Genomic DNA, 25,577 nt, shown 5'->3' on the forward strand with positions numbered 1-25,577 from the left:
CCTCTGCCCGCCGCCCCCCTCCCCTCCCCGCCCGGTCCCCTCCCCCAGCCCCTCTCCCCGGAGGCCCGGTCTGGGGAACAAAAGAGCCGGCGAGCGCTTTAAGCGGCCGGACATTCCCGGCTGCGCGGCGGACGCGCCCCCTGCGCTTTGAACTGCGGCTGGAGCGGCCGGCGCCGTCCCGGGCTGCAGCCCGGGACCCCTCCCGTCAGCCTCAGGACTCGGGGGCCTGGGGAAGTGGGTCCCGGCTGCGGAGAAACGCGCCCAGCTGCGGGGTTTGCTCCGAGCCACTCTGCCTGCCGCGCCCTCCTCCGCTGCGTCCGAGTCTAGGTTTTAGAGGCCGTTGCCTAAAAGCTGCGCGAAGTTGTCAGCGGTTCGGCTCTCCAAGGGTTTCCGGTCTTTGCACGCAGAGGCGAGGTGGTTTAGGGGCAGGATCAGCCTCCGCGGACTGGGTCGCCCTGAATTGCCGGGCCGCCTGAGAATGCAAGGGTTCCGCCGGCTGCGTGGCCCGGCCGACCCAGGCAGTCGCGAGCTGAAGGTGAAGACAAGCAGACCTTTAAACAGCTCAGATGACCCGGTCACTGGAAAAGCCCACCGAAGTTAAAATTCCCACTCACGACTCTGGGCCACCAAGCTGTCCCGTGTTTCAAGTCAGAGACCACAGGAAAGGCCAGGGTGACGGGAGAAGGAGCAGGTGGGCTGTCTTGGGAGACGCCCACCCACGTGGACCCCGGAGCTTGGGACTCCCGCGGGTCCCTATAGTTCTGCACCACGGTGATGGGCCGCTCCCTCAAAATGATCCAGCAGCTTCTGAGTGTTGGGAGCTGGTGCTTTCTGGCTCTCTCATCTCTTGACTCGAGGCTTTGGCTGGCACGACAGGGTTAGGATTCTCTTGTTTGACACCAGCTCTGGAAGCTTAGGAGCAGCGGGGCAAACCACATGTATACAACCAGTTTTGAATCAGACTGCCTGGAGATGGGCCTATTTATTTATTTATTTTTAAATACATTTATTTGAAAGGCAAAGATCCAGAGAGAGACAGAGAGATCTTCCATTCACTGGTTCACTCCCCAGATGGCTGCAACTGCCAGTTGTGCCAATCCCAAACCAGAGCCAGGAACTTCCTCTGGGTCCCTCATGGGGGTGCAGGAGCCCAAGCACTTGAGCCATCCTCTGCTGCTTCCCGAGGCCCACCAGCAGGGAGCAGCAGGGCCTCAAACAGGTGCACCTATGGGATGCTGGTGTCACAGAGGCTCAACCCCTATACCACCGCATTGGCCCCAGAACAGTTTATTTATTTTAAATTTAATTTATTTATTTGAAAGACAGAGTTACAGAGAAAGGTAGAGAGAGAGAGAGGTCTTCCATCCACTGGCTCTCTCCCCAAATGGCCACAATGGCCGGAGCTGGGTCAATCTGAAGCCAGGAGCCAGGAGCTTCTTCTGGATCTCCCACGTGGGTGTAGGGTCCCAAGCACTTGGACTATCCCCCACTGCTTTACCAGGCACATTAGCAGGGAGCTGGATTGGAAGTGGAGCAGCCAGGACTCAAACTGGAGCCCATATGGAATGCTGGCGCTACAGGCCGGGGTTTTAATCTGCTGTGCCACAGTGCTGCGGGCCAGTTTATTTTATTTTATTTTATTGACAGGCAGAGTGCACAGTGAGAGAGAGAGACAGAGAGAAAGGTCTTCCTTTATCGTTGGTTCACCCTCCAATGACCGCTGCAGTCAGCGCACCGCGCTGATGCGAAGGCAGGAGCCAGGTGCTTCTCCTGGTCTCCCATGGGGTGCAGGGACCAAGCACTTGGGCCATCCTCCACTGCCTTCCCTGGCCACAGCAGAGAGCTGGCCTGGAAGAGGGGCAACCGGGACAGAATCCGGCACCCTGACCGGGACTAGAACCTGGTGTGCCGGCGCCGCAAGGCGGAGGATTAGCCTAGTGAGCTGCGGTGCCAGCCGAGACAGTTTATTAATGATGGGTCTGTACAACCCAGGGACTCCTCATGCAGCTGCAGTGGCAACTGAAAGATGAGCCAGAGAAGCCAGGCTTGAGGCATGTGAGCTGTGGGAAGCAGTGGAGAACTTCAAGATGGGCGACCCCAGTGTGCCAGAACCCCCACTGCACTTCATGGTGAGGAAGCGAGGGACGGATGGGGCTCTCCTGGCCACAGGCAAGGAGGGAAGGAGAGCCCCTGCCAGGGCCCAAAGTCTCGGGGCTCCTTTCTGCAGGGTTGCTTCTCGGCTCGTGCAGGACTCTGGAAAGGTCAAATTGTTGTCCTGAATTGCTGTCATTTTAAATTCATCTTGACAAGTGTTTAATTCTTTTTATCACAGCCCTTGGTCTGAGACTGATATGCAAATACATGGCTATTCTGAGGCGTGCAAAATGTGCAGTATCTCTCTGTATGATCTGTCAGTTACCTGGGGGGGGGGGGGCTGGCCCACCACCACTTTGGGGGTGGTCTCGAGCCTCTGGCTCTCACTGCCCTCCAGTGGAAACAGTGAGACCTCAGCAGACAGCAGCTGCCTGTGTGTGTGTGTGTGTGTGTGTGTGTGTAACTTTGTGAGACTGTGCGTGGTTAACGGGCCAGGATGTCTGTGAAGTGCAGCCATGGGTAATTTCACGGGAGGAGAGTGGTGGAGCCCACACACCCCGGAGCTGTTTGTTCACCCTTCCTCTGCCTGAGAAGTTTCAACAAGGGTGTGTGCCCGGAGACAGACATTTGTTAAGAAGCTGCATCCCCTACCCGAGGGCCTGGGTTCCACTCCCTGCTCCGCATCCTAGTCCAGCTCCCTGCTAACCCACACACTGGGAAGCAGCAGGTGAGATGGCTCAAGTACTCGAATCCCTGCCACCCAGGAGTTCCGGGCTCCTGGCTTTGACCTGGTCCAGCCCTGGCTGCTACAGGCATTTGGGGAACAAACCAGCAGGTGGAAGTTCTCTCTGTCTCTCTCTCATGCTCTACCTTAAAAAAATAAAATTGTGTGCCCAGATGGAGATCTTTAGAATGCCAAAACAAATGCCATCCAAGAGCACCTCTTGGGGCTGGCATTGTGGTACACTGGGTTAAGCCACTGCTTGCAATGTCACTGGCATCCCATATCCTGAGCTCCTGCTGCTCCACTTTCCATCTAGCTTCCTGTTAATGCTCCTGGGGTGGCAGTAGAAGATGGTCCAAGTACTTGGGCCCCCGCCACCCATGTAAGAGACCAAGATGGAATTCCTGGCTCCCGGCTTTGGCCTGGCCCAGAGCTGCCTCTTCCAGTCATTTGGGGAGTAAACCAGTAGATGGAAGACATCTTCCTCTATCCCAGTTTAGGAAATAAACTCTGTACGGGGTGCTGGCACTGTGGAGTAGTGGGTAAAGCCACCACTTGCAGTGCTGGCATCCCATATGGGTGCAGGTTTGAGTCCTGGCTGCTCCACTTCCTATCCAGCTCTCTGCTATGGCCTGGGAAAGCAGTAGAAGATGGCCCAAGTGCTTGGGCCCCTGCACCTGCACGGGAGATCTGGAAGAAGCTCCTGGCTCCCGGCTTCGGACTGGCGCAGCTCTGGTCGTTGTGACCATTTGGAAAGTAAACCAGTGGATTGAAGACCTCTCTCTCTGCCTATGCTTCTCTGTAACTCTGCTTTTCAAATAAATAAATAAATCTTTTTAAAAAAATAAATTAAAAAGATAAACTCTGAGGACACAAAAGCTGAGAGAATGCCAGTCATTTGTCCCACAGAGAATCACACACACACTTCTGGAAAATAGTTTATTAATCCATTAGGGGGAAAGATACATGATCAATGCCTTAGCTTAACACTAAAGAATATAATTGTAAGGAGAAAAAAAATGCTGGAAAAATAATTAAATAATACAACATGAACTAAATACAGACAAATAAATGAGCAAGTACTGATTATGCTTGTCATGCATCAAGAAAAGGAAGATTTAAAAAATGAGACTCAGAAAACTTAAGGCATCCATGGTAGGTGACAAAGGGCTTCATACCCTGTACAAGGCCGAGAGACTCTTTTCTAATAAAAATACAGCTACAAAGACACAAGGCTAACACTTCAAAATTACCCAGAGCCCAAATCATATATAATGCTAGTGAGTAATGGCCACTTTCTTATCAACTCTGAGTTATAGGCAGATACCAGATTTATTACTTATTTGCTTTTGAGAAACAATTTTCCACCCAACCTAATGGGTTATAAATTGTCTCATTTGCAGCTATTTAATTTAAACCAGAACCTCGGTGCCTGTTAAACAAGAACATGAAAAATGACTACGTGGTATAACGCTAAGAGCTTACTGTTAAAACAGCCGTTGAATTCAGGCCAGTTTTTTTTTTTTTTTCCTTAAAAAAAAAAAAATCAAACCAGCAAAATAAAATGAGGCTTTTGACCTTCAAAGCAATGATGAAACATATACGGTGGTGTTAGCCGCAGCCACGCTGAGCGCTGCTGAAACGGTGCAAGTGACAACTCTGTCTTTAACGAGAGACAAGACCAACATTAATAATCTTTAGTGTTATCCTAGGCTGGCTGGGGGTGGGTGGCGAGATGCAGGTGCAGATGTGAGACGTGAGTGACACCGAGTGCAATAAACACGGATGCTTTCCGGCTCAAGGAAGCTGCAACTCTGCTGGGAGACAGTTCACCACTTTTTTTTTTTTTTTAAAGAAAAGAAAGATAGACTAGTTATTTCTAATTTGGCCCGGAAGCCAGAGTTAACTCTTGATGTGCCGATCAGATTCAAGTAGGGAAGCAAAGACCCCACTCTGTGCTCTTATGAGAGGGCAGAGGTGAAAAATCTAATAGATGGCTTTGTTGTCACTACACAGGAGACAGAAGTCAAGCTTCTTCGACAGAAAATGACTTCAGGATACGGCATAAAGGAAAAATGAAACGAATCAAGCCAACCACCCTTCTTCTGTGCAAAGTCCTCCCCTTCACGCACGCCCAGGATCGGGTCAAATGCGAAGTGCACAGGGCGGGAAGCCACTAGGCTGCAGCTCCCCTCCTGCCCTTATCGTCAGCTGGGAAGAAAGGTCAGAAACCAGGGCCCAGCACAGAACGGAGTCATTGTCCTCGGTGCCTTGGGGTCACGGCCCCTTCCCCCTATGACTTGGACCCCTCGCCTCCTCCTGTCCCAGCCCCCAGGAGAAAGACACAGGGAAGCTGGAAGATCGTCTCCAACCCCATGCCTGGGGTGAGCCATAGGCCTGCAGAGGGGGCGTGCGGGGTGCTGAGAGCAGAGGGGGCAGGGGGGTGTGGGGGGAGGTCCACAGCGGGCACAGGAGCCCAGCCATGGCCTTGAAGTGGGCATGAGGTAGCCATGTTGTTAGGGAAGGGTGCCGAGAGGCAGCTCAGGTGGGAGAAGCAGATGACACCGTCCGAGAGAGGCGTGAGAGACAGCTGGGGGGGTTGGGGGCACCAGGACTGGGGCCAGGCCACTGGATCAGTGAAGGGGGGAGGAACAAGAAGCAGGCAGGGTGAGAGGAAGCAGAGTCTCAAAGCCAGGCACTTCCCAAATCACAAAGCGAAATGCAGAGTTGCTCCCGGGGGTGCCAGGGTCACCCTGTGGATGTGGGCAGTGGGGAGTGGGGAAAGAGGCGGTCCCAGCCCAGTGGGACAGGAGAGCAGGCTGGGGCTGTCTTTGTCAGCCAGGGTGCAGGAGACACTCCCAGAGTGTGTAATAGAAGGCTGGGGAACTAGGCTGGGGCCTGACCACTCGGGGCCACTGCCCTGACCTGGAGGGTCAGACTGCCCACTGCCTGGCCCACGGCTTCCCAGCCCACCCAGTGCACACACATGTGCTTCACATCACATGTGCTGTGTCTCACGCGTCTCTCACAGAACACATATGTGTCACAAAGAGTACGGGGGCAGTGGATGATCCATCCCTAGGAGGCTCTGAAGGGCTTGATGAGTTCAGGATCTGCAGGTGCACTGTGTACATGCGGGGCTGTGCGTGTCGAATCCCTTGATGCAGACCAGCTTGCCCCACACTGCACCCTTCTAGGGAACTACGCAGAGGAGGAGACCGGGGCTCTGGGCGGGCTGGGGCTGGCTCCCAGCGGGCAGGGGGCTTTGGGCTGGCAGCTGTTCCCAGGGGCCTCCTCCAAGGCCTCACTGGGCAGGAGGTCCGGGAAGGGACAGGGAACACTGGCCACCTCTGGCAGGCAGCTGAGCTTGTCTGGCCCCGGGGCTGCCGGCTCACACCCTCCCAGGCCCCTGTCCGACCAGTCTGCCCCCTGCCCGAGACCCCCAGCGCCTGCCGAGGTGAGATCAGGAGCCTCCACAGGAAGCGGACTCTCAGGCTCCAGGTCTTGGAGATGGAGGTCAGGGCTCCCGTTGGAGGCACTGAAGTCCGAGTGGACAATGACCTCCGCCTCCACTTGGTTCCTGCAGGCTGGCGGCGCCTTCTTCCTCCCATTGCCCTGGGCAGAGCAGAGAACACACAACGTGGCCGTCGCTGTCAGTGCGTGGGGCGCAGAGGGGCTGACCCTCGGTCACAGCATCATCACATGGGCAGCACCGAGGGGACGCCAAAGGGGACGTCCAGACTCACACGAAGGAATTCTACCCAAGCACCTGGCCCCGCGGTTCCGGACGTGCCACGCGGCCCACTCTGGCACAGGTGGCCAAAGGACCGTCCCCAACCCACAGAAGCCAGTTCCTGAAAAGCCCCTCCAAGCTTTGAAGGCCCCGGCTACACAGGAGTCCTCCTGGAAGCCCAGGGGTCTCAGGGCGCCCACGGCTTCCTCTCCACACGCACGCAGACCCCGCCCTCCCGGGTCACTGACCTTGATGGCGTCATACACCAGAGCCTGCAGCAGCAGCGTCTGCCCGGTACCGGCAGGGGGCAGTAGGGCCCGGGTCACAGCGGGCCTGGGGCCTGCCTGGGGCAGCTCACAGCCCGCCCAGGAACCTGCCCAGGTTGGCCCACCGGGCTGAGCCCAGGAGATCTGCACAGGCAAGAGAGGAGGACCCCGGGAGGGAGGGGTCTGATCAGGATTGGCCGGGCTGGGGAGGGTGGGGGAGGGAAGTGGAGGGGCCACAGGGAAGCAGGCCCAGACTCCTGGCCTCCCCAGTGTGGGGCTGGGAGTCAGCCGGAGAGGATTCAGGATAAGGTGGCCCTGCAGGTGAGCCCCGGGGCAGGTGCTCAGCCAGCCCGGGGTTCCCATGCACAGATGCAGGCAGAAGGGGACAGAAATTGGGACACTGATGGAATGGAGGGCCCTCACCTTGTCCCGGTCCCCAGACCCCTGGGCCACAGCCAAGCTGGCCAGCCTCTTGTCCCCACATTGGGGAAGGCTGCGTCTCAGAGGTCTGCCCAGCTCCCAGGATGAGGACGGATCCGGCTGTACCGGCCATTCCCAGTAACCTGCAAAGCCCCATTGGGGGCCCTCTGCTCTGTGGGAACCAGGCAGGGGATAAATGCCCACTTGCCTCCCGCCCCAGCTGGTTCCTGGAGGAGAGCACAGCTCAGCTGGTCCAGTAAGCTGGTGGCCAGGGGGACACGCTGCCCTCTGGCGCCCCCTGGTGTCCTATTGGAAATGAGCCCAGCTCCAGGCTCACCTTTCTCTTGGAGTGGCTCCGGCCGTCGGAGACACCGCCTCCCATAAGGCTGTGCACTTCAGCCCTGTCCTCCAGGTCTGAGAGCGGTGGGGACCAGTCCTGGGGGCGGGGGTGCACAAGGGACTCCAGTTCATGGGCAGCTGGGGGACTTGGAGGGCCGAGCCGGGCTCTGGAGTACAGCGCTGGGTTCCCAGTGGTGGCCGTGGAAGACAGGCCTGGGAGGGATTCCCTGGAGCAGGAGGTGGAAACAAGGCTCAGTGCGCAGTGAGGGCCGGCGGGGCTGGGACGCAGGCCAGCAGGGGACTCCGGGCGGGTTCCTGCCTGGCTCTGGGGCGTGGCTTCCTCCCCAGCTCCTGAGTCGCTGCTTCCAAGAGGCTGGCGGTGACTGAGGAAGCTCTGCCAGCCTTACCGTGGGGTGTTGGCTAGGGGCTCCCCTAAGCCCACCCACATTCGCCTGACAGCATCACCCCTGCCCCTCAAGCCCCGGATCACAGGTGCATCCCAGCGCCGCCCCCGTTGGCCGGAGCCCCTCCTGGAAGTCCCCCTGGCCCACCTGTGGGGACTGCGGCGCAGGCCAGCACACATGCAGGCCAGGAGGCAGAGGAGGCCCAGGCACACGCCCACGATGATGCCGGTGACCGAGTGCACATCCAGGGAGTCTTCGGGGGAGGGGGAGGGGGAGGGGTGAGGCGGGCGAGAGCCAGGACACGGGCGCACGGCTCCCACACCGGGGCTGCTCATGGCTGCCGCAGGACACACGGCAACCTGCTGGCATGAGGACAGGAGGGCCCTGCGGCCTCACAGCCACCACCACTACCTCTCCCGCTCACTGGGTTCCCCGCACACCTGAGTCCCGGGGCCCCGCTGCTCTGCTGTCGCTGTCTGAAAATTCTTAGCAGTTTCTTAAAAATAAGGGGCCCTGAGCAGCTCCTGCTGCCCGCCTGCGCCCCACAAAGCTCGTCACCCCACCAAGCCAGATCTCTGTTCAAAGCCATCCCCCCAAGAAACCGCTCTCTAACCCAAGCCGGTTGCCCGCGAATGTGACCTGTCAATCACACGCCAGGACCAGCCCAGGGTCCTCTTCCAAAGTGCACTGGGAGGAAGTGTGCTCATGCCCAAGGCAGGAGCTGCCCGGGGTGGGGGTGGGCCCCGCCTCCCCACCCTCCCCCCCCCCCGGCCCCCCATACCTGAAAGCCTCTCCTGCAGCGTGATCACATCTTGCAGGTGGGAGAAGGGCCCCGGCCCCACCTCCGTGCGCGCGCCCATCTTGAAGAAGTACCGTGTGTCACTCTCCAGGCCGTGCACCTCGGCGCTGAAGATGTTTCCTGGGATGTGGGGAGAGCAGGGCGTGGCTAGGGGCGGAGCTAACAAGTCGGCTCCTCCCAGAAGCCCCACCCCACAAACTTCGGCCCGGCTCCCCGGGGCCAGCCGAGCCACCACTGGCGCGGGCCTTGGGTGGGGGCCAGGCTCTCACCCTCCGTGGTGAGCAGCGTCCACTGGTGCTCAGGCTGGGAGTGGTTGTTGCTGTACAGGATCAGGTACTCCACGATCTCGCCATTGGGCTCCGTGGGCGGGCACCAGTGCAGCCGGACGGTGGATGGCGTCAGGGGGCTCAGGCGCAGGTCAGAGGGGGGAGTCGAGGGCCCTGGGGTGCAGGGGAGAGGACAGGGAGAGCCCAGCTGGGAGCCGGGGCAGGAGGTCACGGACCCCTGTCTTTCTCCATCACTGAACAGCCCACAGCACAGAGATGGTGCCTGGCGGCTGGGTGGGGAAAGTCTCTGGGAAACCGGAAGTGGGGAAGGGAAGTGGGGGGAGACCTCCACCCAGCTCTGCCACACATGGTGGGGAGCTCTGAGGGCTGCGGGGGCAGGAGCTGCAGGCGGCAGGGGACCAGGGGACCACTCACGGTCAGGCAGGGTGGAGCGCTCGACCACAGAGCCGAAAGGGCCGTCCATGTCCACCCCGTGGGACTGCACCGCGAACTCGTACTTGGTGAAGGGCTTCAGGCCGCCGATGAGAATGTCCTCCCCCGGGCTGCCGAGGCCAGCGCAGTGAGCACCTCTCCCGGCAGGGCACACCCCCAGGGCCACTCCCCTGCCCTCAGCCCCGGCCCTACCCTGGGCAGAGGAGTTGCCAGGGGCTGGCACAGGGGCCACTCACTGACACCTCCCAGAGGACCTACAGAGGGCTGTGTCTGATCTCCAAGTCAAGCCCCCTCCTCCAGGAAACCCTCCTGGACTAAGCCAAGTTCCTCTCCGCCCAAGGGACCCTCTGTGTGTGTCTTCTCATTGGCTTGATTCTGCCTTTGCTGCATCTGTACGGCTCAGGTGCCTCTTACGCAGGGTCTCCCCCGCCCACTGAGCAGCAGCTCAGGCTCTGGCTAGGAGGCCCCAAGAGAACCACAGCAGGAGTCCCTGCCGCCCACCCCCTTCTCAGGGTGGGGACAAGGCCAGCAGGCAGGAGGCGGAGCCCCCGCAGACCCTCAGTGGGAGAGTGGGAGCTGCGAACATGTCCCTGGATGCAAGGGCCCCCTGCTCACACCCCCACCGCACCCCGCCCTTCCTCCGCCCTCCCCAGCAGAGCCCTCTGCCCACCTGGTGTAATAGGTGACCAGCGAGGCATTGCGGAGCCCCCAGGGGCTGAAGCGCACGGTGTAGTTGACGATCTTGACCGTGGTGAAGTCTGGCTTTTTCCACCGCAGCCAGATGGACGTGGAGCTGTTTGATTCTGCGTGGACGTGGGCCGGTGGCAAGGGGGGTCCCCTCTGGATGGGCAGGTCTGCGAGGCGGAAAGCAGTGCAGTGGGTCACGGTTCCTGGGGCTCTGTCACCCTCTCCTTCGAGGCTAGGAGGTGAGTGGCACCATCCCACTTCACAGATAAAGAAACTGAGGCTCCCAGGAAATTCAGGGATGTTTGCCAAGGTCGTATGTATCGCAGACTGTGGATGACTGGCCCGTGAGAATAATAGAGACAGGTGCAACAGACCACGACAATTCAGAGCCCAGAGCCCAGAGCCCAGAGCCCGGCTGTCTCGGTTCAAATTCCAGCTCTGCCCCTGACCAGCTGTGTGACCTTGAAGAGCTTACTTAACTGCTCTGTGCTTCCATTCCCTATCTGTAGGTGGGAATGATAATAGTACCTAGCCCATGGGGTTGTTTTTAATGAGGATGTAAAGCAGAGAGGAAAGTGCTGTCACATTGGAGGTGTGCTATGATGATCAGTGTTGATCATGAAAACAGACAAGACTGTGCGGAGCAGGGACCTTATTTGTGTGGTTCACCACTGCCTTCCCAGAACAGAGCTGGTGCGCTCAGCACAGTATTGGCCGAATGAACACGAGCATGCGATTTAGAACCCAGGTTTTCAGCGTGCGTGCTTATCCTGTGAAACCATGTGGGTGAGCACCAGGGGTGGGGGGATGCCAGGAAGCCAGGAGTCCTGGTGCCAGTCTGGGCTCCGTGCCACCCGCCTGGGACAAGCCCCTTGCCTCCCTGAGCCCCAGCTTCCCAGTGAGGAACCTATAGGGTTCCAGTAGGTTCCAGTAGGGTTGAGGGCTAATCTGGTAGACGCTGTGACATGGGCGGGTGCACCTGAAGACTTCATCAGGCTTCTCTGTGCCCCAGCCCTCCCAGGGAGCATAGCGCGCGAGCCATGACAAGCAGGTGCAGCACAGGAGGCCCCGATGGGGGGAAACAGGCATGGGGGTGGGCGGAAAACCCCACACCACCTGCCCCCCAGGCCCGGCTGGCTCCCGGGCTCCCCGATGTGCCCGCCTCCCAGCCTCCCCGCCTCCCGGCTGCCCTCACCTGGCGTGGGAGCCTTCTCGGTCTTGCCCTTCCACACGGCGGCGTAGCCGTCCTCATGCTTGTTGAAGGCCACGAGCTTCACCTCGTACAGTTGTCCGGGGACTGGGGGCGGCACAGGGTCACCCTCTGGCTAGCAGGGTCTCCCCCTCCCCACGGCGCTTCCACCTCCTGCGCCCAGCGCTCCTCACCTAGCCGGGTCAGCTCATACTGCTTCACTTTTTTCTTGAGCCGCACGGGCCCCACGTCCCACTCCTGGTCCCCACGGCCCCCCAGGGGGTGGTCGCCGTCAGCCTCCTCGTCCGCCCCCACCTCTCTCCAGTACAGTTTGTAGCCGGAGATCTGGGTGGGGTGCGGGGGCGGCTGCCAGGACACCACCAGGGACTCCATCCTCGCCCGCACCTTCAGCTCTGCAGGGGCAAAAGGGACTGGGGGCGGGGAAAGGGAGGAGAGCCGGGAGAGGCAGGGAGGTGGTATTCAGTGAGAGCTCTGCCGGTCCTCCCAGTACTGGGCGCAGCCCGTGGGCGGCTCACACCCCTGCCAGCTCAGGGCGCTGGGCAGGAGGGGATGGCTCCCAGGCATTGCCGACCAGCAAGGAGCACCCCGGGGCCAAGGCTGCCAGTGCCTGGCACCGAGAAGGGCTCTGCACGTCTCCTGAAGGGGGAATGCGGGTGAGGGGCTGCCCAGGCAGAGAAGGAAGAATGGCACCATGAGGAGGGGGAGCCCCAGTTGGAACTTGAGAATGGGGGGCCTACTATGTGTGGGACCCTGTTCTAAGCACTTTGTATTTTAACTTTTTTCTCATAACCTTATGAAATAGAAAAAAAAAGTACTGTTATCCCCATTTTACAGATAAGAAGACTGAGGCTCAGAGAAGGCACTTGCCCAGTGCCACCCAGAGGGCGCGTGTGCTGGGTCCTGTCTGCATTTCATCACTCACTATGGGGCTTCTCAGCCAGGGCCACCACAGTCCTACGTGTGGAAGCACCTGCCGCCTAAGGAGTTCTTGGGCGCTTCTTGTGGACCTGAGCCCTTTATTTGCAACCCGTTATTTATTCCCCAGCCTCCTCTCAGCAGCCGGTGATGCCTCAGCGCCTGGCAGGGTCACACGGCACACGGGAGGGACACCTGGGTGCAGCCCGCTCCCTCGCTCCGGGTCTCTCTCGCCCAGGAAGCAGGGGGAGGGAGCCAGGGCTCCTGGCCACCCCCTCCGTTATGTCCACCGTCCCCGCCCATCCCCTGCAGCCATACCATGGCTCTGGTTGTGCACACTGGGCGTCCTGTGCTGCACCCACTGGGAGGGGGCGCCGTAGCCGGCCCCTGTGCCGGCCGCGATCCGCACGCGGTACCCCTTGTTGGGCAGAAGCGAGTGCAGCGTCAGCTGGGTCTCGTTCCCCGGCACCTCAGCGGAGAAGATCTGATCTGCAGACACAGAAGAGGACCAGGGCCCCCGGATGCCCCTGCACCACCTCTTCCACCTCTGATCCCGGCTCCCCGGTGCCCACCGAGGGCCTGCCCGGACTCCACAGCGCCAGGGTTGACTCTTGGGCCCCCGACTCTGGCGTGCCTCTCCCATCCCTTACGAACCACCAACAGGCATCCCGCCCCCAACCCACACAACAGGGTGCAGGCCCAAGGGACTGACCTTGAGGGTCAGTAGGTGCGAGCCGGCATCTAGGGCACCTAGAGCCCGACAACTACCCCACGCCTGCCTCCTTTCCTTCCCTCCCTCCTCTTCCTCGCCCTGGCCCCAGCCACTTACTTGCCTTCTGTTTATCCTTTTCCCAGCCCCTCCCCCACATCACCCACACCTGCCCTAGCACAGGCTTCCCAGCACCTCACTTTTCCCAATGCCTTCCCCTGGGTGTTGAACCAAGCGGTCCCCGCTCAGGGAACAGCGGCAGGAACCCACACCGCGGCTGCTCAGAGGCCTCCCTCTGCCTGCACTCCCCAGCCCACAGTGTTTCCCAGGGTCACCCTCATTTCCCCAGGCCCACCACGCCCAGCCGCACCCGCCCCTGCTCACCTTCCTTCCCTAAACCGTACTCGACCTTGTACTTCACCACCTGCCCGTTGCTCAGGCTGGGGGGCAGGGGCAGCCACGCCAGCCTGATCTCCGAGGGGTTGGGGCTGGACAGGGAGAGCTGGGGCGCCGTGCTGGGGACTGAGACACGAGCACACGGGGTGAGCTCTGCTCCGCCCGGGCCGATGTGGGGCGGCTCAGGAGCCGCCAGAGACTCGCCCAGCCCACGTGGCAAGGCAGCCCACGTGGCCCAGGCCCCGGGTCTGGGGGAGGCATCAAGGAAGCCCTATACTGGAGGACGAGGACGCACCCTTCCCACCCTGGTGCTGCAGAGTCTGGGGGCACCACCTTGCAGAACCAGTGGGTCAGTGTCACTGGCCCCTGCGTGCTACATTGGCATCCACAAGGCTCCGCATGGAACCTGGGTGTCGGGGAAAAACGCGGGACCTGGGCTCGAGTCCCGGCTGAACTCCTGCCCTTGGACAAGCCACTGTCATTTTCCTGGGCCTGTTTCCCCAACTGTAAACTGAGGAGCAGAAGTTGTGCCCACTCCCTTGTAGGGCAGAGAGGATGACACGAGGCAGGCAGAGGTGCCCGGCACACGCTGGTGAGAGAGGGCAAGCGACAGCCCCAGGGAACACTCTGGGCCCCAAGCCACTGCCGCGGGTGGCAGGTGGTCCTGTCTGCACCTACCATCATCCAAGGTGTGGACGAGCGTGGGGGTGGAGGTGCGGCTGGCCCCCAGCTGGGAGTAGGCCACCACGTAGAACTCATAGTCGGTGTTGGGCTCCAGGTCGCGGACCTGCAGCTCGGTGGTGTCATTGTTCACTGCAAACTGGTATTCCACATTGTCCATGCCTGGGAAGATGACACAGGGGACACAGGGACCGTCCCGGGGCTGGTTGGTGTCTGTCTAGATTCCTTCCTGCTGTCCCAGCCTCTGGAACAGTCTTAGCTAAACCATCTCAGCTGCTGTGAACTGGGGAGTTTAAACTCCCTCAGCTTCTGGCTTCACTGGCCTTAATTTTCCGCTAGTTGATAAGTTCTTGCTGGTGTCTAACTGAAATGACTCCTGCTGCTGTTGGTTAAGCTGAGTGGGAGCCGAGCCCCACACACCTGCAGCACAGGGCTGGAAACGGCTGCCCAAACCATCCCATCCAGTCCCTAAAGGCAGCCGCCAGGCAACCCTCCAGTCCAGTCATCCTGGGGTCAACTTGGGCCCCCTCCCCACTGCGCCCCGCCTGGGCCTTGGCGGACCTACCCCGTGCCTTCTGGTAGTGGAGGGAGAACCCGATGATCTGTTCGCTGTGCAGCTCAGGCCGCTCCCAGGCCACCAGCACGGCGGAGCTGCTCAGCGGCGTGGCTGTGACCCGCGTGGGGGCGCTGGGCAGCCCCTCGCGCACCACGACCGCCAGCGGGGCGGCGGCGCACGCCGTCCCCGCGCCGTTCTCCGCCACGCACTGGTAGTAGCCGGCGTCCTGCAGACCGATCTGCGTGATGACCAGGCTGCCGCCGCCTCCCTGGACCCTGACACGCCCGTTGGGCCGCAGCGGCGCCCCGTCGTGCAGCCAGCGCAGCGCGGGCCGCGGCTCGCCGGACGCGCGGCACACGAAACGCGCGGTGCTGGCCCGCGTCCGCGACAGCGCCTCGGGCGCTTGCGAGATGGCCGGGGCCGCTGGGGACAGGAGGGGCGACGCTGGGCGCGGGTGCCAGGGGCTCTGCCTGCCCCGAGGCGTCCCGCTCCCAGGCCACGCCGGCTTCTCCCCAATCCAGCCCCGCCCGGCTCTCCCGGGACCCTCCAGATCCCCTCTCCAGCCCTGGTTCCTTGGTGGACCCTCCCCGAGCCTTCGCCAGTCGCCCGTCACCCGTGCCCCAAGCTTCCCCTCTGTCCGGGCTCGGGCTCGGTCCCGCGGACGCCCGCCCACGCCCCGCCGCCCTGCCCGGCCTCCCGGACTCACCCAGCACCCGCAGCTCTGCGGCGGCCGTGGCGAAGTCGCGCGTGCGGGGCTTGTTGGCGCGGCACACGTACACACCCGAGTGCCGGGGCTGCGCGCTGGCGATGAGCAGGTTGGTGCGGCCAAGGACGACGACATCCGTGGAGATGGGCTTCCCGTCTGCGGGGCGAGGGAGACGCGCCGCGGGGGATAGCGGGGGGCCGCGGCCGCCCCTCGCTGGCCCCTGGAACCCTCTCCCCGCCCCCCGGAAAGGGGGACACGACAGGCCCTCTCTCCACGTGCGAACGCGGAGGGGCTGCTGGGGATGGCAAGGCCTGGGGAACCCCACTCCAGCAGGAGTGCTGCACGTGCACAGGCTTATGTCTTAATGTGAAAAGAAAACCATTTGAAAACCTCTTGCCTGAAGACGGGGATAAAGGGCCAGATGGTCAAGAAACAAACAAAAATCCAAGAAATTCACACCCAACTACACCAGCTGGGACAGGTGCTGTGCCACAGTCTCTTCTTGGGGTGGCTGCATCCCACACCTGAGTGTCTGGAATCCAGCCCCTGCTGACGAGTCTGGAAGGCAACAGGTGATGGCCCAACTACTCGGGCCCCTGCCACCCATGTGGCAGACCCGGATGGAGTTCAGGGCTCCTGGCTTCAGCCTAGCCTATCCCTGGCTGTTGCAGGCATTTGGGGAATGAACCAATGAACAGATGATCCCTCTCCCCACCCCTCTCTCTTTCTGTAACTCATCTTCTATCCCTGCCTTTTTTTTTTTTTTTTTTTTTTTTGACAGGCAGAGTGGACAGTGAGAGAGAGACAGAGAGAAAGGTCTTCCTTTGCCATTGGTTCACCCTCCAATGGCCGCCGCAGCTGGCGCACTGCGGTCGGCGCACCGCGCTGATCCGAAAACAGGAGCCAGGTGCTTCCCCTGGTCTCCCATGGGGTGCAGGGCCCAAGCACTTGGGCCATCCTCCACTGCACTCTCGGGCCACAGCAGAGAGCTGGCCTGGAAGAGGGGCAACTGGGACAGAATCTGGCGCCCCGACCGGGACTAGAACCTGGTGTGCCGGCGCCGCAAGGCAGAGGATTAGCCTAGTGAGCCGCGGCGCCGGCCCCTGCCTTTTAAATAAATAAAAACACCTTTTAAAAATTCAATAGAACTAATGAACTACATTCAAAAGATGGAATATTACATAGTCATTAAAATATTCTTGGAAAAAGTTTGAGATGGGGAAAGGAAAGTTTTATTGAATGAAATTGGATCTTGGAAATGTAAATACAACACGTTTCCCCAATTTTAGGAGGAAATGTACACGTGTACATAAAAACTTTCAAAAATGCAGTATATTAACAATTTTAAAAACATTTTTAAAAGATGTATTTATCTACTTGAAAGAGTTAAGAGAGAGAGAGAGATTGAGAGAGAGAGACCTTCCATCTGCCAGTTTACTCCCCAGATGGCCACACAGGCCAGGACAGGGCCAAAGCCAGCAGCCAAGAGCTTCTTCCAGGCCCCATGTAGGTGCAGGAGCCCTATCACTTGGGCTACCTTCCTGCTGCTTTCCCCGGCCATTAGCAAGAGCTGGAATTGGAAGCAGCAGGACTGGGACACAAGCGCTCTGATCCGGGATGCTGGAGCCCCAAGCAGTGTCTTACTGCTGTGCCCAACGCCCTCTCCCTGTGCTGTCAGTCTTGTCTCTGAGTGGCGATATGTCTTCTGCTTGTTTTTTTCCCCTGGTTCTCTACATGAACACGTGCAACATTTGCGACTACAGAACAAAACACCCATGGCCCTTCCCCGATTTGGTGGAGTAAGTCCCTGGAAAGGGAGCAGCACTGAGGTCAGGAATGAGTTGCCTCTCCAGGCCCTCTCTGCCTGGTCTCTCTCCAAAGGTAGGTGCTCCGAGTGAGCACCCAGAACCGCAGGGACCAGCATGCTCTGGGGCAGCAATCCTCCACCCCTCACCGCACACGCCCCAGGGAATGGCAGGGGACCCTGTCACGGTGCAGAGGCCCAGGGCAAGGCCCCCAGATTCTGCCTTTCTAATTCACCCCGGGTGGTGACCCAACAAGCAGGGTTTGAGTAGCTAGGACCCAGGGTGCTGGTTAAGCATTCAGAGTCCCGGATCACAGCCAGCGGGGGGGGGGGGGGGTGTCCGCGGCATGGACAGTCTCCTAGGCTGCTCCTGAGGCGTGGCCAGCACTTGAGAAATACTGCTGTGAGGATTCCTGGGTGACATCACAGGCCGACCCCAGAAATAGAACGAGGGCTCTGCTGGCCCAGGGGCTCTCTACCCAGGCAGGTGTCATGAGCCCAGGGAGGCGGTGTAGGCTGGATAAACACAAAGATACCAGCACTGTTCTGGCCCGTCAGCGCTGCGCTGGGTATGCAGTCTTTCACTTCATTCCTTTCCTTTAACCGCCATATAATCATACACCCCTCTGAAGGTGAGAGGGGAAGCAGTGCAGGCGACAGGAGCCAGGGAGCAGGCGTAAAGAACGCCCAGTTTGGGGCACCTCCCAGCTCTCACACCCTCCCTTGTAACACTGTTGAGAGAAACTGGAATAAGCCAAGTGGAGAAGGTAGCCCAGGGCCCACCCTCAACAGGGCTTCGGTGCCAACTGGCAGGTGGCAGACCCCGAGGGTGCTGGAGGGGACACGGATACACAGATTGCTGATCAAGCCCGACAGGCTCCCCACGAAGCCATCAACCTTGGCACTTGTGACATCCAGTCTGGGAGAGGAGCTCCCACTACACGGAGGGTTGGGACCCTGAGTGGTTGCCCACGCAGCTCTCTGGTTTGAGGGTATGTGAGACGCCACACCCTTCCTCCCCCTGTCCCCCCCCCCCCGAGTCCCCTCTTGTCCCTCCCTCTCCACTCACCTTGTCGGACCCAGGACACAAAAGGGGTGGGGTCAGCTGAGGCCACACATTCCATCACCACGCTCTGGCCAGACACCACGGTGGTATTCTCCGGCGCTGCCACAATGACCACATCCTGCCCCCTAGTGGATGCCAGGGACCCTAGAGAGAAGCCAGGCCAGCAGGTAGCCTCACCAGCAGGCGTCTTCACCAAGGCAACACCTCCCCCGGTGAGGCAGGTGGGACCAGAAGCAGCCAGGGTTCCGTCTGACAGCCACAAGGTCCAGCCGAGCCGGGCTGGAACTCACAGCGCTTTCTCTTGGAGCCATACGAAAGCCTGGCCCCCAACTGGGCACCAGCGAAGTCACTGGACAGACCCACACCTGCCCCACTCTTCCCTCCCAAGTCCAGTCCAGCCTCTGCGCAGAGGACGGCCAGGGTCATGGGTGGAGCAGTGGACTTGGAGTCACCAGTCGGTTTGCAGTTCCAGCAGTTGCCATTAGCACACTGTGTGACCGCAGGCAAATCCCTCCCCCAAAGCCCTTGGGCTCCCACGTGGAAAAGGCAGGGGGTGGGCTGCAGTTTCTGCCAGCGCGGCTGCTCCCCCAGCCCTGATTCCCTGCCAGAATCAGCATGCGCGCCTGGCCAGCTGCATAGAACAAATACCCGGTTAGACCAGCAGGTGGAGGCAGAGACTCCAGGCACAGAAGGGAGCACACAGCACCCCCACCCCCACCCCCACCCCCACCCCCACCCCCACGACCAGCTCAGCCCTGGAGGGCGGCTCATCATCCAAGGGCTGGAGTGGGAGTGAGGGGACAGGAGGTGGGAGGGAGGTCGGGCAGAGAGGGACAAGCCAGGGGCCGAGGGGGAGGCCCGGAGTGAGATCAGCTGAGCACCTGTGGTGCACGGCGCTTTCTCTTCTGTTTGCAGCTGCTGTGACCTCTCTGGGCTGGACATTTGAGAACAAGCCCAGGGTCACGCAGGTGGCGAGCAGAGAAGAAGGATTCAAACCAGGTCTTTCTGACCCAAAGCCTGTGCCCTTCCTACTCTTGTCACACGGGGGGCAGGAGCTTTTCAAAGAAAGAGGAAAGGACAGAGCCCAGGCCTGGGGGGTGAGGTGGGAGGGGCGGATGCACCTTGCACAGCAAGAAGTCTTCAGGGCACACAGCGGGGCAGGGGCAGGGACCAGGGCTTCCGAGCACAGACACCCTCCTTGGATACCTCACCTCCCTACCCTGTCCCCATCTAAGCCACGGGGTCACATCCAGCCGGAGCAGCTCTGCCCTGGCTGTGGGGGGCCCTGGCTGCTGGTGTAGTTCTGTCCCCGTTTCGCTGGGTGGCGCTGCCCTCCCTGCACTGCTTTGCCCGCCCGCCCGAGGGGACTGGCAGTCCTGTCGCCTATGTGAAGGCAAGGCCTGGACCTCTTGCGGCCCCTTCTGGCTCAGAGGTGGCTGACTCCAGAAGCTCCCCAGGGTCCTGCCCCCGCTCCCCCCAGCCAGCCCCCTTACCTCTGGGGACGACGCTGAGCAGGGCCTCCTGGCTGAGGCGGCGGCGGGCCACGTTGGTGGCCACACAGCGGTAGGAGCCGGTGTCACTGCGCTGAACGTCCAGGATCTGCAGGACGCCGTTGGGCAGAGTGATGAGCCTGGGGAGGGGAGAGGGCAGTGTGAGGCGCAGGGCTGCACTGGCCGCCAGACACCTTCTCCACCTCCATCCACACCCATGTGGATGGGGGCACGGACCACCGGGGGCTTGGGTGCTGCCGGCTGGCCGGCGGCCGTGCCCACGGACCCTGTTTCCCGGGAAAGCTGGCGACGTCCCCACGTCAGAGCTGCCCAGCCCTTGTACCCCAGCAATGCCGCCTCTAGCACTCGACCCCACGGAATGAGGGTCATGGGATAATCACTGGGGTACCGTGGGTGCTCGCAAGAAGACCATTCAACTATCTGTAGCCGGGGACTGGTCCAATCGGGGTGGGTCCTCCTCACAGTGGAACCCTTGGTGGCTGTTAAAAAAGAGGAGTTCCTTTACACCGACAGAGTGGTCGCAAACACGTGGGGGCATGTCTGCCCAGGGCTCGCCCGGGCACTGATGGCCCTGCTTCCTTCTTATTATGCAGCCATCCGGACAATTTGATTTTTTTTTATTTGACAGAGTTAGACAGTGAGAGATAGAAAGGTCTTCCTTCCGTTGGTTCACCCCCCAAATGGCCACTGTGGCTGGAGTTACGCCAATCTGAATGAAGCCAGGAGCCAGGTGCTTCCTCCTGGTCTCCCATGCAGGTGCAGGGCCCAAGGACTTGGGCCATCCTCCACTACCCTCCCGGGCCACAGCAGAGAGCTGGACTGGAAGAGGAGCAGCCAGGACTAGAACCTGGCACCCATATGAGATGCCAGCACCGCAGGTGGAGGATTAGTCAAGTGAGCCACCGCGCCAGCCCCACAATTTGATTTTTTTTTTCAACCACCTGACTTTCTCCTTCCTCTAAAAAGCCCTTTATTTACATCAACACATCTGACCTGCAAAATAAGCCCAAGAAGGGATCACAGCCTCCATTCCTTTGGTGACAAAACTGAAGCTTGGGGATGGCACTGTGGTGCAGTGAGTTAAGCTGCCAGCCACAATGCTGGCATCCTAGACAGCACCGGTTCAAGTCCCAGCTGCTCTGCTTCCCATCCAGCTGCCTGCTAATGCTCCTGGGAAAGCAGCGGACGATGGCCCAAGTGCCTGGGCCCCTCCACCCATGTGGGAGACCCAGATGGAATTCCAGGCTTCTGGCTTTGGCCTGGCCCAGCCCTGGTTGTTGCGGTCATTTGGAGGTCGAACCAGCGGAAGAAACTCTCTCTCCCTTGCTTTGTAAATGCTTTTCAAATATATACATCTTAAAAAAAAAATCTTAAAACAAACAAACAAACAAAACACACACACACACACAAAATCAAACTGAGACTTGGAAGGAGGGTGTTGTCTGAGGTTCCAGTAGCGGGGGCAAAGTTAAAACTTGAGCCAAGGACTTCCGGTGCCAGATGCCACATTCACGTCTCCTGCCTCCCTGTGGCAGGATCCACCACCACAGACGCTGACTGGAGGGCCCAGTGGAGCAGGGGGTTAGAAAGGCCTAGAGCAGCTGGCGCTGTGGCATAGCAGGTAAAGCTGCCACCTGCAGTGCCAGCATCCCATATGGGCAGCGGTTCGAGTCCTGGCTGCTCCACTTCTAATCCAGCTCTCTGCTATGGCCTGAGAAAGAAGTAGAAGATGGCCCAAGTCCTTGGGCCCCTGCACCCATGTGGGAGACCCGGAAGAAGCTCCTGGCTCTGGCTCTGGATCGGCGGAGCTCCAGCTGTTGTGGCCAATTGGGGAGTGAACCAGAGGATGGAAGACCTCTCTCTCTCTCTCTCTCTCTCTCTCTCTCTTTCAAAGAAATAAATACATTAAAAAAAAAAAAAAAGGCCTGAGCCAGTACCGCGGCTCACTAGGCTGATCTTCCACCTAGCGGCGCCGGCACACCGGGTTCTAGTCCCGGTTGGGGCGCCGGATTCTGTCCCGGTTGCCCCTCTTCCAGGCCAGCTCTCTGCTGTGGCCAGGGAGTGCAGTGGAGGATGGCCCAGGTGCTTGGGCCCTGCACCCCATGGGAGACCAGGAAAAGCACCTGGCTCCTGGCTCCTGCCATCGGATCAGCGCGGTGCGCCGGCCGCAGCGCACCGGCCGCGGCGGCCATTGGAGGGTGAACCAACGGCAAAGGAAGACCTTTCTCTCTGTCTCTCTCTCTCTCACTGTCCACTCTGCCTGTCAAAAAAAAAAAAAAAAAAAAAAAAGCCTGGAGACCTTGCTGGAGACACAACATGATTCAGAGCAGGAGTCTCCATGGAGGGGAGGTGGGTATGGGGGGAGCACAGTGGGCACCAGCCAGGCAGGGGGTCCTCCAGCGGGATCCTTACAAGGCCAGCTCCACGTGCAGAGTCCATTTCTCAACAGAGCAAATGGCGCTCGCTCCTGGGATGCAGTCAGGCAGGGGCAGAGGGAAGAGGAGGGAACCCTTAGTTGTGGGGGGCTCGAGCAGAGGCTGAGCAAACGGAACCATGGGAGAGGAGCAGCTTGAGGTTGGGAGAATCTGGACACAAAGACCTAGAAATCATAAAGCTGCCTCAGCCTTCATCCCTAGGCAAGCTCACCTCTGCCCAGACTCACCCGCAGAGGGCAGGAGGTGGGGAGGAGGGGTGGGGAGGGAGGCAAGAGGCAGCTACAGGGAAAATCCTGGGCCAGGGCCCCACCTGCTGCTATGCAATGGGTGGGAACAGACAAACAGGACCCCCACCCACCCCCACACACACACGGCATCCAGGCCCACCATGTCTGGCTTCTCCTCCTCCCTCTTCCCGCTCCTGCCTTGTCCAGCTCAGCTCACTACATGGCCAGGAGCTGCCCTCACTTCCAACCCTGTTTCCCAGGGAAATCTTGCTCTAAGCGCCTCTTCTGACCAACTACAGTTCCTCAGTCATGACTGTTGGGTGGATGAACACAAGGAGGAGGGAAGGAATGCCTCTCCCCAGCCCTGGTGCTACAGGTGAAGTGGAACCACTTATCATGTTCATCTGAAATCTTTCCTGGGGTGAGCGCTGTGGCACAGTGGTTACACTGCCCCTTGGGACGCCCGTGCACCACCTCAGAGTGCCTGGGAGCAAGTACAACCTCCGATTCCAGCCCGGTTTCCTGCCCACGCGCATCCCGGGAGGCAGCAGATGAGGACCCGAGTGCTTGGGCCCCTGCACCCACGTGGGAGACTGGATGGAGCGCCCCGCTCCTGGCTCCTGGCTTTGATCTGGCCTGGCCCTGGCTGTTGTAGGCATTTGGGGAGTCAGCCAGCAGATGGAAGATTTCTCTTGATTTTTCTTGCTTTCTCTTTGTTGCTTTGCTTTTCAAGTAGATGAAAAGAAATAATACATTAAAAAAATCTTTTCAGTTCTGTTAAACTGCATTTTTAGGAGTTCTGTCTTGGGAAAGACGCCCAAGATATACTGGTTAGTGGATTGAGGGGGTTGGCGGTTGAGGGGGGTGTTTACGAAGCAATTCTAATTTTAGAAAATAGATAATTGATAGGTTAGGGTATGCATGGAGAAAGTCAAGGAAGGCAAAGCTGGCATAGTTCACGGTTGTTTTTTTAAATGGGATTGAGATGGCTGGAAACTGCTATTTGTTGTGTTTTAAAAGATTTTTTTAAAACAATGAATATGTATTAGTTTGGAAATATAAAAATGTTTTAAATTTAAATTTTGTAAAGCATGTGTTCTGCATACTTTGTTTTGTAATTCCAGGCTCTCCCAGACAAGCAACTGTGGCACGGTGGAGAGGCCTGGTTCCAACGTGCCTGGTTCTGGCAAGTGACACTGCGGATCTGAGCCACAGTTTTCTTATCTGAAAAATGGGTTTAGTTCCTGTCCTGCCTATTTCATAACCCTGACCTTCTCCCATTGGATGACAGACATAAGCTGTCTGACTTGCAGGTGCTAGGCTTCTGTTTACAAAGATTGCAAGGGAACACTCACAATGGCAATAGCTGTGTTCAGCCGGTAGGTGACTCCCCCACCCCCTTTTTATAATGTCGATATGTTTGATCAATTTACAATAAATTCACACATCAAACAAAATGAGATCGCTATGTATGGGATGAAACCACCTCCACTCCAAAGGGAGAGATTATTCTCTATGCAAGCCCAAGCCTGAGTTGGCTGCGCCCAGCCCCAACGGCCACTTGTGTTCAAGAACACGTGAGAAACGGCACAGCTGCTGTGACTGTCCCAACGGCCAAGGAGCCCCCTCCGTGCCCTGGTGAGATCCACCCAAGGGAAAGGAACAGCAGCCGGGGGTTCCCCGAGGAGGACAGAAACGCTGGACGTGGGGAGGGCAGGGCAGACAGGACCAGGGAGCCCGGGGTATGTAAGTCCATTAGCGCCTCGATGCTTGGGATGTGACTGAATGATGGCAACAAAACTATTTCAAGGGATCTGGACACACATTTTTTAATCCAGTGGTTGCCTGTTTATTTTTAACCACCTTCTATTTTTGGCACGTGTTGCTGGTTTTATTTATAGTGTAGAATACTTCCATTTTATTGATGATGTTCTTTTATTTTTTATTTATTTTTTTATTTTATTTTTTTGACAGGCAGAGTGGACAGTGAGAGAGAGAGACAGAGAGGAGAAAGGTCTTCCTTTTGCCGTTGGTTCACCCTCCAATGGCCGCCGCGGCCGGCGCACCGCGCTGATCTGATGGGCAGGAGCCAGGAGCCAGGTGCTTTTCCTGGTCTCCCATGGGGTGCAGGGCCCAAGCACCTGGGCCATCCTCCACTGCACTCCCTGACCACAGCAGAGGGCTGGCCTGGAAGAGGGGCAACCGGGACAGAATCCGGCGCCCCAACCGGGACTAGAACCCGGTGTGCTGGCGCCGCAAGGCGGAGGATTAGCCTAGTGAGCCGCGGCGCTGGCTCTTTTGATTGGTTCTTTTGATATGCGGCGGAGTTACAAAAGAGCAAGTTGACGTAAAGGAAGGGAATGAGCGATGACGGTGTCAATGCTGTAAGGATGGCCGCAACCAGGAAGGTGCTGGTGGGTGCCTGGCGTTTGGGAACCGTTGATTAGTGGATCCCACGGAAGGAGCGCTCGCCCCGGGATTACTGCACAGCAGCGGAAGTATCCCAGAACTGCCTGGGGGTCTCACCGTCAGCTCCAAAAAACGTGCACTTGCGTCCCAACAGAACGTGTTTATTAAGTGCACATGTGTGCAGCCTCCTCCAAGCCCCGGGCTGAGTTTCTGAATAGCACATTTGTGCACGCACTGTATCTGGGTGTGGGTAAAAATACATACCTTGGGCATAACCAAGTCGCTGTTTTAGCCGATTCTTTCTTCCCCCCACACAATGTGCTGGGACATGTGAGCTGCTTATTTATAGATGGGGATCACTTTTCAGAGGACTTGGGGGTAAACACTCCCAGAGCCCAGGCACTGGCAGCCCTGGCCTCCTTGGAAGAGGATTGTGGCTTCAAAAGACTGAACTAGAGGCTGGGAGGGGAGGTCTGAACCCACTGCTTGCTGAGAACACGCGGAGGGCAGTGACTGCTCTGCTCACAGCCATAGTGGGACCAGAGGTCTCTCACCCCACCCGCAGCCCCCACCCCGCCACCAAGCCACTCCTCAGCCTATGTGCCATCCACACCAGAGCACCAGCGTCCCACACTCTGGGGACCAACTGTGTGACCTGGGGCACGTGACTCCCATCTCTGCCTCTCAGCCCAGATAATGATATCCAGCACGACCACACGCAGAGACCTGGAAGGGTGTTCACTAGGTGTTAAGTGAAAACAAAATTA

At 59.0% G+C, this 25,577-nt stretch overlaps 1 protein-coding gene across 1 annotated transcript in view; it reads right to left on the minus strand.

Moving 5' to 3' along the window:
* Nucleotides 1-3,743: 3,743 nt before the first annotated feature.
* IGDCC4 (immunoglobulin superfamily DCC subclass member 4) overlaps nucleotides 3,744-25,577 on the minus strand; it is a 33,444-nt gene continuing 11,610 nt past the window's right edge. Inside the window, exons 4-20 of the mRNA XM_051821832.3 lie at nucleotides 19,722-19,858; nucleotides 18,232-18,372; nucleotides 15,359-15,514; nucleotides 14,662-15,075; nucleotides 14,094-14,258; nucleotides 13,404-13,541; nucleotides 12,629-12,799; nucleotides 11,569-11,805; nucleotides 11,381-11,482; nucleotides 10,169-10,352; nucleotides 9,481-9,608; nucleotides 9,049-9,219; nucleotides 8,762-8,899; nucleotides 8,128-8,233; nucleotides 7,575-7,803; nucleotides 6,800-6,961; nucleotides 3,744-6,433 (exon numbers count right to left, since the gene is read on the minus strand). Coding sequence (XP_051677792.3) covers nucleotides 6,020-6,433; nucleotides 6,800-6,961; nucleotides 7,575-7,803; nucleotides 8,128-8,233; nucleotides 8,762-8,899; nucleotides 9,049-9,219; nucleotides 9,481-9,608; nucleotides 10,169-10,352; nucleotides 11,381-11,482; nucleotides 11,569-11,805; nucleotides 12,629-12,799; nucleotides 13,404-13,541; nucleotides 14,094-14,258; nucleotides 14,662-15,075; nucleotides 15,359-15,514; nucleotides 18,232-18,372; nucleotides 19,722-19,858 — 3,193 coding nt within the window. The 3' untranslated portion in view covers nucleotides 3,744-6,019. The remainder of the gene's footprint in view (nucleotides 6,434-6,799; nucleotides 6,962-7,574; nucleotides 7,804-8,127; nucleotides 8,234-8,761; nucleotides 8,900-9,048; nucleotides 9,220-9,480; nucleotides 9,609-10,168; nucleotides 10,353-11,380; nucleotides 11,483-11,568; nucleotides 11,806-12,628; nucleotides 12,800-13,403; nucleotides 13,542-14,093; nucleotides 14,259-14,661; nucleotides 15,076-15,358; nucleotides 15,515-18,231; nucleotides 18,373-19,721; nucleotides 19,859-25,577) is intronic.

The sequence above is a fragment of the Oryctolagus cuniculus genome, chromosome 12 (assembly GCF_051225735.1).
Source record: "Oryctolagus cuniculus isolate XC-2025 breed Fujian yellow rabbit chromosome 12, ASM5122573v1, whole genome shotgun sequence".
Taxonomy (NCBI): Eukaryota; Metazoa; Chordata; class Mammalia; order Lagomorpha; family Leporidae; genus Oryctolagus; species Oryctolagus cuniculus.